Source organism: Anomalospiza imberbis, chromosome 1 (assembly GCF_031753505.1).
Source record: "Anomalospiza imberbis isolate Cuckoo-Finch-1a 21T00152 chromosome 1, ASM3175350v1, whole genome shotgun sequence".
NCBI classification, from domain to species: Eukaryota; Metazoa; Chordata; class Aves; order Passeriformes; family Viduidae; genus Anomalospiza; species Anomalospiza imberbis.
In genome coordinates, this window is record NC_089681.1 from 70595449 (window position 1) to 70609989 (window position 14541).

Consider the following 14541-nt stretch of genomic DNA (forward strand, 5'->3'; position numbering starts at 1 on the left):
TCCAGATTTGACTTTAAACATCAAGTTTTTGACCTGTACATTAATAGTCATACTGGAACTCCTTTCCATCAAGTTGTTTAAATACTGTTATAACTAATTTAAAATACATATATGGAGTGAGAATGCACTGCATAAATTGCTATTCATACAGTGCATTAGTGATCCTAGGAATATGCAGCTTATTTCTTATGTCAATATTATTCAAACACATTTTACAATGCATATAATCTATTTAATTGACCAGAACAGCACCCATTATGTGCCAATTACAACTTAATGGTCTAGAAAATGTCAAAGTTTCAATTAACACTGTTTTTCTATTATTACAGCATGCTTTTTTGGGTTATAGACAAGTTAAAATTCAAGATGGTAACAGTCAATATAGAAAAATCATGAATATATAAAAACCATGTGTTTTTCTTGCAGAAAAATCTTATCTGTATAAATATTTAAACACACTTATGAACATTCTTAAATATATATATGCATGCATGTGTGTGTATACATCTCAGTTATGAAAAAGGTAAACCAAAGATTTTATACTGACCTGCACTTTGGAAATTATAGCTAACAAGCGAGGTAAGAGAGTCACCAGCATGGTACATAGGCCAAACACAAAATTTAAGGAGATGTAGGAAATAAAAGCAACATCTGAACTTGAGAAGAATCTGGATGCAAGATACATCCAAGGTAAAGTTGCATATCTGAAAGTTTAAAGAAACATAACTATCAAAAATGTTATGCTTTTGACCCCAAAAAAGTCAGTTATCACGCTAGAAAAAAAACACAATTATTGTTTCTTATTTCTAAAACAGGCAAACAACTCTTCGGAACAAGTGATTTTTAAAAAAGGACAAATTTGGGATACATATTCTTTAAAAAAATTTCTTACCTTTCCATAGATGTACACAGATCTACTGCCATTTTATGTGCAGATAAGATCCATGTTTGCATATATCAGCTGCAGATATTTACTTTGACTGTTCCAGACAGCTCACAATCCTGATTTCTGAATGATTGTAAATCCATGCACCTTAGCAAGCCTCTTACACAGATATAGAATTAAAACAAAATATTTAAATCTTAAATCATGGATGTTGAGCAGTTATCTTTTCTGAGAGGCTTTCATAGAAAGAAAAAAAAATAAAAAAGCAAGAAGAAGGAGGTAGTGAGCAAAGAAAGAGAAGAAAAATAAGTAAAAAACCAATAATTTTCAAACTGAAACTAGTATTTGTGCTGGTGACATGTGAGAATTGAAAAATCCTACAGACCGTGTTATTACCTTAACCAGGCTGTCAGTAGAGTAATAGCTGTCAAAAATGGGTGCATAACACTATGACAATAAGACAGCATGTCCATGGCTACATAATCTTCAATGGGAATCTTTAAAGGAAGGAGGAAGGCACCTCCATTATGACAAATCAAAGGATGTCTATCCAGAGTGGAGCGCGTACATGTCTTTTTATTTATAAAGAGACATTTATGAAGATTAAAACAAAGCCCAGGCAATCAGAGCATGCACGCCATGTAAAGAAAACTTATTTTCCATTCAACACAGTGCAAGATATATCTATCAAACATGCAATATATAGACTGAAGGAGCATATGTATCAGCATACACTATTGCACAGCAATAAGTATATATGCAGTGTATATATAAACACTTCCTATAAAATTTTAATATGTATAACTGTTTTAATAGTGAGCTCAATGCAAGAGCAACCAGACAAAAATCTGTGAATTCACTTCTTCATTGCCTTAAAGTGTAGTTTAGATTACTAAACTAAGTCATAAAAGTCATCTTACTAAATGACTTCAGAATACTAAAGTAAGTAATTCCCTTTTGAATTCAGTATTCTTTACTTTATAGATGGATCTTTTGCATTGAAGAATGTCAAAATCCTTTACCTTAGAAAACAAACTTGCAAACCCTGCTGGGAACTAATAATAATGTTATCTTCATTTTACCAGAAGATAAAGGTTAAATGACTCAATGTTTGAATCTCAAATGAAATTGCAAGTATTCAAGATTCCCCTATACTTTTCAGCATCCTTTTGCCAGTCTTAACCACACAATCTTTTCTTCCCTTGATGCACATTCCAAAATCACTGTTCTCAGAATAACAACATCATAAATACAAGTCCACCCTTGGAAACAGCTCAGGAAAGAGACATGATTTACAGTGCTGTTGCTCTGCTGTAAATGAAAGCAAAATTTGATTTTTTTGCTTATAGCTGCTAAGAAATGAGTAAGACTTTCAGAATCCTAAAGTTATATGATGTTCAAATACAGCCTTTAAAGATGTGGCCAGTTGCACCTACATTTCTATCCTCTTTCTCTTCCTTCAGCTGCAGTTGCAATTTAGTATTTTCTAAGTATAAAAGAACATTTTGGACAAAACTGCTAAAGCATTTGCACTAGAAAAGACCTTTGCAGTCATCTAAAAGAGAAAAATATGTAGTTTAGTTATATTTTCAAAGGAAATAACTTTTAAAGTAGCATGCTTAGAAATTTGATTATTCTTTTGAACACACCCTCTTTAACTTTTTTGTAAAACTGGACTATTTTTATCTTTGTTCTAGATCTGCAAATTTGCACAAGTGTACTCTGAAGAGAAAAAACATTTTTTAAGGAAAAAAAAATGCAGATGAAGATAGCATTCAGATGAATGAGGATTCTATGCACAGTACTGGGGAAAAATAAAATGGCCACAATAGGCTTCATCACATTTACAGTGTAGTTAGGCTGAATAAAGGGTAGATTAAGAAGAGTGAAAACTCTGAAGTTTATCAATGTCCTTGAAACATGTTAAATTTACAGACAGCTATTGGATCTTTAATATATGCCAATATACATTGAATACACAGATTTCCTTGTTAAAAATCACTGCAACATCTGTTATGTCTGCCAAAGCTGAACAGAACAGGAGGGATTATATTGAGCTGATTAAGCTGCATCTGCAGTCAACAAAATAAGACCCATTTTTGTCCAATGACTTTTTTTCTGAGATACTCAAAGTTTAACTCAATATTTTGGTTAAAACAATGCCAGCATAACTGGCACTTGACAGTACACTGTGGGCAGGGTCAAAGCCCCTAGCGCACTAGAAAAACCCTGTCATGACTTCAGTCGACATGGTTTGTACTGTGTGCTTCAATTGCTGCTTGGCTATGGTTTCTGTAGAAGGTTATGCCTCACTAATATGACAGCAACTGGATCACAAGAAGGATTCAGTGGTTGTAGAGCTAATAAAAAAAGGTGTGAGATTTCATAGTGTCAAATCTTTGCTCTAATACTGGTTAGAATTTGTGCCTTTAACTTGAAGGTATAACTTGATGGAAGTGCAGAAGAAAGGAAGTGAGGGTGGTACCCAAGAAAGATACAGAGCGGAGGAAGTTATGAACTTTGGATGTTTCATACAAGTTATTTACAAAATCCTAGCATCACAATCTCCACAATATTTCATATCAGTTTGGCTGTTCGCATCCAGGAAAGAGGAGCTCAAACTGGAATTATAAGGAAAAATGATAAATAGAATTATGCAAAGAATTTGGAAGGTTTTACGAGAGAGGACTTGGCTTGTTCTGGCTTTCAAAATGCATTTGATGAAGGACAATTCTGAAGTATGGTTCTGAATAAACTTCGGCTAGAATTTCTAAGAAAAGATCCAGCTTTGAGGATACCTAAACAGTTTGCAAAAAATGAGTTGCTGGAGGCACAAAACCTTGAAAACAGTTTTCAAGGCGCAATATAGTAAATTTGGGGGTTTTTTTGAAGGGTTATCTGAGACTCTTCCTGGAATAGAACATGTCCCGGTCTTGTAGAAGGTCCTTTCTTCTTTCCTTCCTTACCATTGTCTCATGAAGCAGCTATATTTTATTATCTAAACATCTCTCATGTGAGATCTCCCCTACAAGGGGAGCAACAATTAGTTGCTTGAAATAAGTAATAAACTTCTCAGCAGCCTTTTCCTTTAACAATTCATCTTCAGCATTTCTAACATCACCTTAGACTGCACATGGGAGGAGTTATTAGTCCCAGTATGTTTCAATAGACCTGAGGCTTCTGTCTTTATATAAATAAATAACTTTAAAATCAAACTATATCAAAAATCTTACCCTGAAATCATGGTGTATTACAGAAGCTGTATATGTACAGCAAAAAAACTTTAATTCTGCCCCTCAAAAGACACAACAGAACACACTATTAATATGATTGATCCCAGGGCTGAACAGACTTACTTTTATAGAGATATCAATCCTTTGTTGAACCAGTTATTTTAACCTTCTATTACAGGACTGCTTTTTGGTTGGTTTTTTGTTGTTGTTATTGTTTGGTTGTTTTTTTTTTTCCATTGGTTGCTTGGTGGGGTTTTTTCTGTTGTTGTTTTTTTTTTTTTGTGGTTTTTTGGTGGGGTTTTTTTGGTTGTTTGTTTTGTTGCTGTTGTTTTTCATGTGAAAGTAAGCAAGAGAGTAGCATGGTAGAACTTTCCTCTCTCACAGTACTATTAGGAGACAAATCTCCATCTACCCCATTACTTCATATTGGACAGACTTCTTATTGGAAATATAAACTCCTGGAGTTATGTTGAATTACAGAAAATAGTTAGAGCTGTAATAAAATCTGTTTCTTACCTTCTTGATGATATTCTGCACAGCTAAGCACAGAAATTCTGACCTATGTTAATATTCCCTCATTTTCTGGAAGATAACATACAATCAATTTCTAACAGTAAACTACTGTTATACAGGCTGAGTATCTTCTGAGATGTTTGTGCTCCTTTTTTAAAAAAAAAAATGTGTGAGCAATCTCCCTCCACTTTTTGTGTTTAATTTTCAAACTCACGTTTCAGCCTGTTTTCTCACTATGCTATGCTGAATCATAATTGCTTACAAAGACAGAAAACCATGCATCCAGCAGCAGGTGCAAACTGCACCTAAAGATTTATATTTGTTTCTTGGAAGCTGTAATTCCATAGTAGCATTTCCAATCACATACCCAAAGAGTATCAGCAGGAGAACAGTTGCTGCCAAGTTCTTTCGGAAAGTGAAGGCTGATAGCTGGAAGGCACTAATAACACCAACACACAGGGTGACTGGAACCATGTAAAACAGCTAGAAACAGAAGGAAAAAAAAAAAACATTGAGCAGGTGAGTGTCTCTTACTGGTCTTACCTGAATTGCATAGAAGAGTTTTACAAATTAACTTCTCCATACTTTCAATACAATTATATTATAAGTTAGGAGGAAATAGGCAGAAGAGCTTAGAGATTTGATAGCCTGCACTTGCTATGAAACTGCTCCCTACACATGAAACAACCTGACAAGATAAAATCTGACTACAGAGTAACCCCCTTAATCCTATTTTTATTGACCTTTCCAATACATACATTTAACAAGCTAACTCTTCCAGATAATGAGTCCGTGTGGGGCTATTGCTCCAAAACATCAAATTACACTGTGAATACAGAGGCTTGGTTTCAGAAACAGCAGTTTCTCTGATTGGTGCTGCATTCATGTGGGAGAATAATAATGATGCAATTTTAAAAGAGATTTTAATGAAGGACCATGTGTGCTGATGACGCAAATTACATCTTTTATTGGGAATGGTAAAAATATGTAAAAGCATTATAGCCATTAGGCAACAGGGAAAGCAGTTTCTCTCTTTAGTCTCTTAACATAATGGCAAACAATACTTAGGGGTGGCAAGGTGGGATTGGTCCAAGAGATTCATATCAAGAGAGTATTCAGTATTCAAGAGAGAGGGGTTCTGCTTGCAAATAGCAATGTCAGAATTTGAAGACCTGTGCTCAGCTCCATTTTCAGTGTCTGCCTGCTCTATGCATTGAACCAAAACTCACTAGGGCACTGACTGTCTCCATTTCTGCTTATGTAATATTTAGCTTTATAGCTTTAACCTAATAGAACTGAGATTCCGAGATACAACTGCAATAGAGGCAACAAATCAAGGTCTAGCTAAATATTCAATGTAGAAGAACAACATACTGTTAAAATTAGACTTTCATACTGAAGTACAGGGAAAACCTGTTCCAAATTAAACCAGAGGCCATCACATCTTTGCTACTGAGAAACATATTTTTTTTAAGAGAAGGGCAATGAAGTAAAATGTGGATGGATGCAATTTTCTCATTCACAGTGTACCTTTTCTTTACCATATACAAGTATAATAACATACCACCCACAGATATATGTTTCAGTTATCCTGAAGCTGTTTAAAAATATTTTAGAGTAGTCACAATGCATTTGAGTCACAGTATGTTTCAATAGACCTGGGGCTTCTGTCCAGAAATAAATCAATAACTTTAAAATCAAATTCTATTGGAAATCTTACACTGAAATCATGGTATATTACAGTAGTTGTGCATGTACAACAAAACAGCTTTAATTTTGCCCTTCTAGTAACACAAGCGTAATCTGAACAAAATTTCTTTATTTCTCTTTAAATTTTCCTAGCACTTACAATTTTTCTGTTTGTTGAACATAGTAATGAATATCATTCATGCCTATAAATACAGTAAGAATAGCCCGATTCTCCTGAGATCAATTTCATAAATCAAATACTTCTGCAGGCCTAGTAAGGATTCTGCTACCAGTATTACAGGACACAGCCTGTAATATTTAAAATATGTAGAGGGATTTAAAATTTGACAGTTCATATATTCATGTGTTCAGTGTCCCTAAATGATCTGTAGCACAATTAGCATTTAAAGCAGTGTCTATTCTTTCCCACGTCATGATTGATCATGCAGTACTGTGTTGAATTTGTGAGAACATTTTGAAAGATTGGCAGAAAATAATGAGGAGTTGACTTTGCTCACAAGGAGAAACCGAATGATGAAGGACTGTTTTTAACCAAGCCTTCTTATCTGAAGCAGCAGCAAAAAGAAATACCAAGATTGACTGGCCAAGTAAATAACATTTGGAAAAATGTGCTCTTACCTCAAAGATTGCTCAAGTGTAAAAATTCTGATTTCAAGCATGGATGGGTGAAGATCTAATGTTTCAGAATTAGAAACATTTCATTTTCTAAATGAAAACAGAGTGCTCCAAAAATTTCTGTTCCTGACCAGGGTGTCATACAATCCAACCTAAATGTTGGAAAGGACCTTAAGAACATCAGGTCCAACCATTAATCCACCACTAAACCATGTCCCTCAGTGCCATATCTATATGGCTTTTAAATACCTCCAGGGATGGTGACTTCACCACTTCCTTGAGCTGCCTCTTCCAGTGTTTAACACAAGTAAAAAGTACCAATCATAAGTATCTCTCATATTATCCACAACAACTCATAACATAATTATCCCTTAAAGTAGCTATTATTTTCAGTTTTCTTCACTAAATTGTAAGGTTTTGCCAGTGCATGGCAAAATTCAAAGCATAGAAATTCCTGCTATGAGTTGCTGTGTGGAAGATTCTTTCTGTCTAGGCTGATTAGCCAATATTCTTTTCATTGTAAAATAGCTAAAGCTAGCAAATGATTTACAATTCAACTTTGGGAAGAAAGGAACACAATCCCCATCCTGCATTAAAGTAGGAATGGTGACTTAATGGTTGTTTACATGTCAGCCAAGAGCTGTCACTAAGCAATTCAAATCTTATTCTTTATCTTGTGACTGTATCTCCTTTTGCTCATTTAGAAGAAACTAGCCTAAAATGTACACCTGAGCACAGGCTGCCTCACATAATACCTACCATATCATAGCAGAAGTTAGCAAGCCAGTATGTTTTGTAACCCAGGCCTGTGATGTGTTGCAAGCGTTTTGTCCCAGATACTCTGTCCTTCACTATGGCAGTTCCAATGGATGCAGTAAGAATAGAGAAACCCAGCATGATGCACAGTGCTACCCCACACTGACGAACATTCTCCATTCTAGGGTAAAAGGCAAAATAGTGCAATGAAAACACAATGAGGAAAAACCCCTCAAATGTTAGCATTTTTCAGGCCAACTTCTCACCAAAACACTAGACATTAGGACCTTAATCCTAATTGCAAACACCATAGAATCGTGGAATTGTATGGATTGGAATGGATCTTAAGATTGTCTAGTTCCAACACCCTGCGATGAGCAGGGATACAGTGTCTCTTCACTGTCAACATCTAATTAAAGAACAGGAACAAAACGTGTTAAGTTACAAAACTATGGGCGAGTTACAGAGCACTGCACGTGTCTGAGTTGTAAAGTGAAGCTTATGCAAATATTTCCCCTTTACAGAAAACTAAAATTTAAACCCTCGAAATAATTTGAAATAGTTACCCTGTTTAAAACTGTTATGACACAATCAGCATAAATTCAGTCTTTTTCTTTACAAAATACTACAACTATTTTTGGTATAAACAGTGGACTTGACAGACAGACCACTCTAAAAAATGCTTCTCTCAGTAGAACTGAATTGTGTCTATCAATTCACAGCATCTATTCCAGGAAACGTATATTCTTATTTAATTGATAGTTTCAATTGTCTGCTGATTGCTGCTGTGAAACATTTTAAGAGTTTGCTCACATTTTGTCCTCATCCAACAAGGCTCCTCCATATGGTTGGCTGTAGAGTGTTATCCCTGTGAAAAGAAAAATAAATCATGAAATATTAAATCTTATTAAGGACTTCAAGTTCTGGAGTACACTGTTAACACTTGTTACACATATGAATAAAAAGGCTAAATACTTAGTAATCAACAGAAAGAGGTCAAATACCAGTCTGCAAAACCCAACACTCTCTCCCATTAAGTGATTTCCAGAGTCTGGAACCACTAAAAACTTATGAATGAACATAAGTAGTAGTTGTTTTTCTGTGTTCTGAAATTCAGAAATGGGTCCATCAATGCTGTGTATTGCTATAGAATCTACATCACAGAAGAGACCAAATACAAAACCTATAGCAGAATTTGTTCATATACCTAATCTTCTGGGATAAGGTAGATTGTTACTGCAATTTATGCCCTTGGTTTAGATTTTAGATTAGATCTTTCAACAGTTTCTAGATTGCTGATGTTTTGCTGAGAAAAACTGTTTAGCTAAATTCACAAAAGAAAAAAAAAGTCACACCTTTGATTGAAACTGTAGAGCTCTACATTAAAAACATGCCTAGTTTGGGAGACCTAGAAAAATCCTAAGCAGGCAATGAATTCTTAGGATTATTTTGGTTCTTGGTGCAACCAACATGTAGTAATCTAGGAAAATTAACTTTGGAATTGGAAGGTCGTTTATGAACAAAAACTGTGTCTTTTTGCTTCTTTTCTTTTCAAACAAAAGAAAAATTGTGAGGGGGGGTGAAGGTGCAAAACATTGTCACTGCAAAGTTGCTGTTCCACTGGACTTGATGCTGTTTGTGACTGATCTCTGCAGCTGTGCCTGGCAGATGTACCAGCTGCGCTGATTTTGTGCTGGATGGAATTAATTTTCTTCACACTAGCCGGTATGGGCGTATGCTTTGGATTTGCACTGCAAAAAATGTAGATAACACAGGGATGTTTGTGCTGCTATTGCTGAGCAGCACTTGGAGCAGGGATATTTTCTGCTCCTCTCCCACTCCACCAGTGAGGAGAATGGGGGGTGCACAGGGAGTTGGGAGGGGTCACAGTGGGACAGCTAACCCTGACTGACTAAAAGGACATTCCATACTGAGGCATCATGCTCAGCATGTAATATGGGGGAAGAATGAGGAATGAGAGGGATATTTGGAGTGATTATGTTTGCCTTCCTAAGTCAGTGTTAGGCATGATGGGGCCCAGCTCTCCTGGGAGTGGCTGAACACCTTCCTGCCCACAGGAAAGGGTGAATGAAGTCTTTGCTTTGCTTTGCTTGTGTGTGTGGCTTTTTTTCTACATATTAAACTGCCTTTATCTCAACCCATGAGTTTTATCACATCTAATATTCTCTCTCACACACCACTGAGGGAGACTGAGGAAGTAAGTGGCTGTGTGAGTAGGCCTTAAGTTAAACCATGACATCAACATTATTTGATTCGTGTCTAAATAAATCTATACTGTTCCAAATTAAAATAAACAAACTTTATCCTAATAGCAATTATAATTTTTCCAGTATCTTTAGTAAAGATTGTTGGTAGTCTTACGTTGACTCTGTCGGGCACTGCTTAATTGAATTTGTTAAAGTCCAGCTGTATAAAGACAAAAAAAGTCTTCATTCTAGCAACAGGTGCAATATGACTAAGCAGGCATTTATTTTGCCCCTTTAATTTTTCATTCCTCATCTTCAAGCCAAAGTAATATAAACATCACTAAGGCACTCCATGGTAAAAAGTTGAAAAACTGGATGATGATGATTAACTTCCACACAAAACTTGTACAAGGTAAAGATTTTTCAAATAACAGCTAAATGCAGTACACTGAAGCCCAGTGGTAGGAAACAAAAGAAGATTCAAGCTAATAACTTTTTGATGTATCACTAATAGATACTTTGTTATTTGTAGAAGTCTTTCATGTTATATGCCTTCAGGGACTGTTTAAAATTTTCCTTTGTTTCTCTTTTAAAGCATTAATTTTTTAAAAAAATTCTGCTATTTGTTCTGAAGCGAAACAGGCATATCAAGGAAAATTATTTTTCCCACTGGAACCATGGAATTTCCATTTATGTAAAGGAGAAGCAGCATGACAGAAAAAAGTTCAGTTTAGTTCTCATAAATTTTCTCTAGGCTTTTCTAATACTTGAATAAAAGTGAGCATATTAGAAGAAATAATCATAGAATAGGCAGAATTGGAAGGGACCCACCAGGATCATCAGATCCAACTCCTGACCTTACACAGGCCATTCCAAGAGTCACACCATGTGCCTGAAAGCAGTGTACAGACACTTCTTTAACTCTGTCAGGCTGGTGCTGAGACCCCTTCCCTGGGGAGCCTCTTCCAGTGCTCAACCACCCTCTTTCCCTTTAGGATATCCAACCTAAACCTCCCCTGGGTCAACTTCAGGCAATTCCTCAAGTCCTGTCACTGATCACAAGAGTAAAGGAATCAGTATCTGCCTCTCCACTTCCTCTTGTGAGCATGCTGAGGACTGCACTGAGGTCTCCCTTCAATTTCCTCTTCTCCAGGCTGAGCCAACCAAGTGACCTCATCTGGTTCTCATAACACTTCCCCTCCAAGCCCTTCATTATCCTTGTGGCTCTCCTTTGGGTGCTCTCTAATAGCATAAAGTCTTTTTTATGTTGTGGCACCCAAAACTGTATACACTGTTGAAGATGAGGCCACTCCAGTGCAGAGCAAAGCAATTCCCTTCCTTGCCCAGCACCAAGATCTCAGGAGGGAACTAAAAACTTTCAGATTACTGCATTGGTATTAAACAAAAGTCTACAGTAGCTGATTTGGGTTCCATACGTGGAAGTGCACTGCTTTAACTTTCTTTTCTATTAACATACAGAATAAAGGGAAACTGTGAAAAAGAGATAATTGCAGGGGGAAATAAAAACCATGACATTAAATAGTATAATGCTTCTTGCAGTATTGTATCATACAATACCAATCAAAAGTCAAAGTCACACTGAATTAACTTTCTTCTATGGAATAGTCACAAAAACTAATCATACTTCTTAAGAGTAGCATATATTTTTGACAGTCAATTTCCATTCAAATCATGTAGATGAAACAAAGGATTACATTTTATTTTAATTTACACTCACAACTGAAATTAAATTTCACAAGCTTGTGGATTACAAGTAAGAAAAGTATGACTGTGCTAAACTAAGTTCAATTGTGTTTAGAACTCAAAATTCTGTCACTGCATTAAATGTAATACTTGCCTTTCATTCAGTATTTTAAGTTTCTTCAATTAGTCTGGGACATGGCAATCCCTGAATTTGCTACCTTTTTAGTATAATGATTTCTTCACCCCATTGTCAAAAAATAGATGATTTTTAGATATAGCCAACAAACTGACCAGTGATTCACAGAGAAAAAAAAGTTCCCTTGAACTCAAGAAATAAGTTATAAATTACCTTCAAATCCCAGAAAAAAACAATAGAATTAATATGTGGTATTTGCTAGTATATATATATATATATATATATATATATATATATATATTAAAGACTCTTCCATGTACTCCTATAACCTATTCCTTCCTACATTTCTTCTAACCACCTAGACCATCTTTTTTACACATATCTCTGTCCCAATACGGCTGTTAAAATGCTGTAAAATGTACTTATTGATACTTTCTTGACTTTATATCCCTTTTTACTAAGCAAAGCTGCTATAATGAGGCTCATTAAGTTGAAAATGATCGGCCATGTTTGAGGACTTAAAAACTGTAAATGACAGATAAAATAAGTTCTAAATTATAAAGCTCCTATTAAAGCTCCTTCTGATGTTTATGTAAGGATTTTTTAAAGGACTGTGCTTGCAAGCCTTGTGTGAACAGCCCTCAGGGCAAATTTTACCGTATCAGTATTCACAAGGGAAAAACAAGCCAGGCAATAACACCAAATATGATATGATTCAGCACTAACTCTGTCTGCTCCTTTTCATAAATTTCTCAGTATAAAAATTATTTCTTCCACATCTGCAGATCGCCAATATATTCTCCTGACTTAATCCCATGAAAAATTTTCTTTATTGTCCTAAAATATCCTTTGTCTATGTCCTTAGCATGCAGTTCATCATATTATTTTTACAGTGATCACTTAGGCTTTTTTTTGGGCAGAGGTGAAAAATTTTAACAGACACCCATTCCAGCCTTTCCAAAACCAAGCAAAATCAATTCAGGAATGGGAATATATTTTCTCAGCTTTTTTTCAGCTATGAAGCTTCTCTTTCTTTCTTAGTTGTTTTGCCTATAGTTAACTACATTTTTTGTGTATCTTTTTTTTTTCCCTAATTATGTAGTTCCTTAATTTAAAAGCTCAGTTGTCATCTCTTGTATTGCTTAATGAAATACTTTGTTTTATACAACTGAGAACAAGGACATTTTTATCAGTCCTGCAAGCCGCATTACTATGGAAAAAAGAGGAATGAAGTAGTCAGAGCTTTACAGTTTACCTATAATTTTCAGGAGTAGCACAGCTGGGGCCTAGGCAGGAGAGTGTATTTACTTTGAAAATGACACTAGAAGCCCCATGCTACATGCTTAATGTAAAGGCAGTAAACAATTCACTGTATTTTCTTCAGCTTCTCTATGATTTTCCTTTTGTATTCTCCCTTCCAGGTGGAACAATCCTACTCCTTTCCTTACATTGTTCTTGATTAAAAAAATTTTAGATTCTAATTTGTTAAAAAGATATTCCTAACCTAGTGAAATAAATTCTTTGTAAAATATTAGAAGGATTGTAACATTTCCTACAATAAAATACTATACTTTTCCATTCTGGATAGGAAAGCTCACAGGAAAAAGGAAAATGCATCCACATTAGACAAGCTGGCTGTGAACATTCTGCATCCTGCCCCGCTGCCATTCAGGAGTTGTACAACTCAGGACACCTTTCCCTGTACCAACGTCTTATTAATAGTCTTCAATCTATGCCTTCAAGAGAAAGTGCTCTAGATCTTTTATCTTCCATCTATACTAGTTGACCCTCTGTCAGAAAATAAAGGCATGTACAATTTGGCATAACTTTAGAGAGTTGCATGTTTCCATCCTGTACATGATAAAGAACAGAAGACATTGGTAGTCTAGTCAATCCCACCTGGGTGCAACTTTCCACATAAACACACTTCAAAATCTGTGGTTTTTCAGTAAAAATGAGGAAAGTGATATGAACCCAGCAATACTTTTTCAGTATCAGTTGAAGAAATCTAGATGAAAAAAAACCTAAAGGTCTTCAAGCTTGTATGCCATCACTGTAGATTACTCAGAGCTATTCTTTGGTATATTTTCTGGTTCTGCACTGTATTTTGGGTGTGTCTCTTGGAACTTCTTTGTACACTGTCTGTTATGTCAAGCTGAATCTTGCGTATATAGCTCAGTTTAGATCTGTACTACTGATTCTAAATACCATTATTGTGGTAGACTTGAATATAATACCAATCTACCTTTCTTTATTCCAGACATTTTATTTCAGATTAAACAAAATATTATGTATAAAAATAATGGAGGTAGTACATATATATATATTTTATGTATATACACATGTGTGACAATATTTCTATTTGGATAAAATGAGACATTACTATTAACTGAAAATTACAATTTTATGTTGTAAAAATTTATATTCTATATTATATATATTATATATATAAATATATTATTTATATTATAAAAAATTATATTTTATGGAGGATTTCGCAGGCAGCAGCATCATTAATGGTTTCTATTTTAGTTTCTCCCACTAACTAGACATGGTTAAGAAGGTTCCACCCAAAGGCTATTTCAGTTTCCTTTGTAATAAGGTTTAAAGTTAGCATTCAGGAAACAATACAGCCACTTTCCACCAAAATTCAGCTGAAAATTACTCCCTTGATCCCTTCTGTTCTTTTGAAGAATTGAATCTGAAATAAATGAGGATGCTAATGAAAACTACAAGGAATCCTAGTATGAAAGCTTTTTTAAAAAATCAGTGACTTCAATA

At 35.1% G+C, this 14541-nt stretch overlaps 1 protein-coding gene across 1 annotated transcript in view; it reads right to left on the minus strand.

Annotated features, from left to right (window-relative positions):
• ABCA13 (ATP binding cassette subfamily A member 13) overlaps window positions 1-14541 on the minus strand; it is a 164633-nt gene that overhangs the window by 40973 nt on the left and 109119 nt on the right. Inside the window, exons 42-45 of the mRNA XM_068185206.1 lie at window positions 8527-8581; window positions 7717-7894; window positions 5000-5115; window positions 548-704 (exon numbers count right to left, since the gene is read on the minus strand). Of these exons, the coding sequence (XP_068041307.1) occupies window positions 548-704; window positions 5000-5115; window positions 7717-7894; window positions 8527-8581 (506 nt within the window). The remainder of the gene's footprint in view (window positions 1-547; window positions 705-4999; window positions 5116-7716; window positions 7895-8526; window positions 8582-14541) is intronic.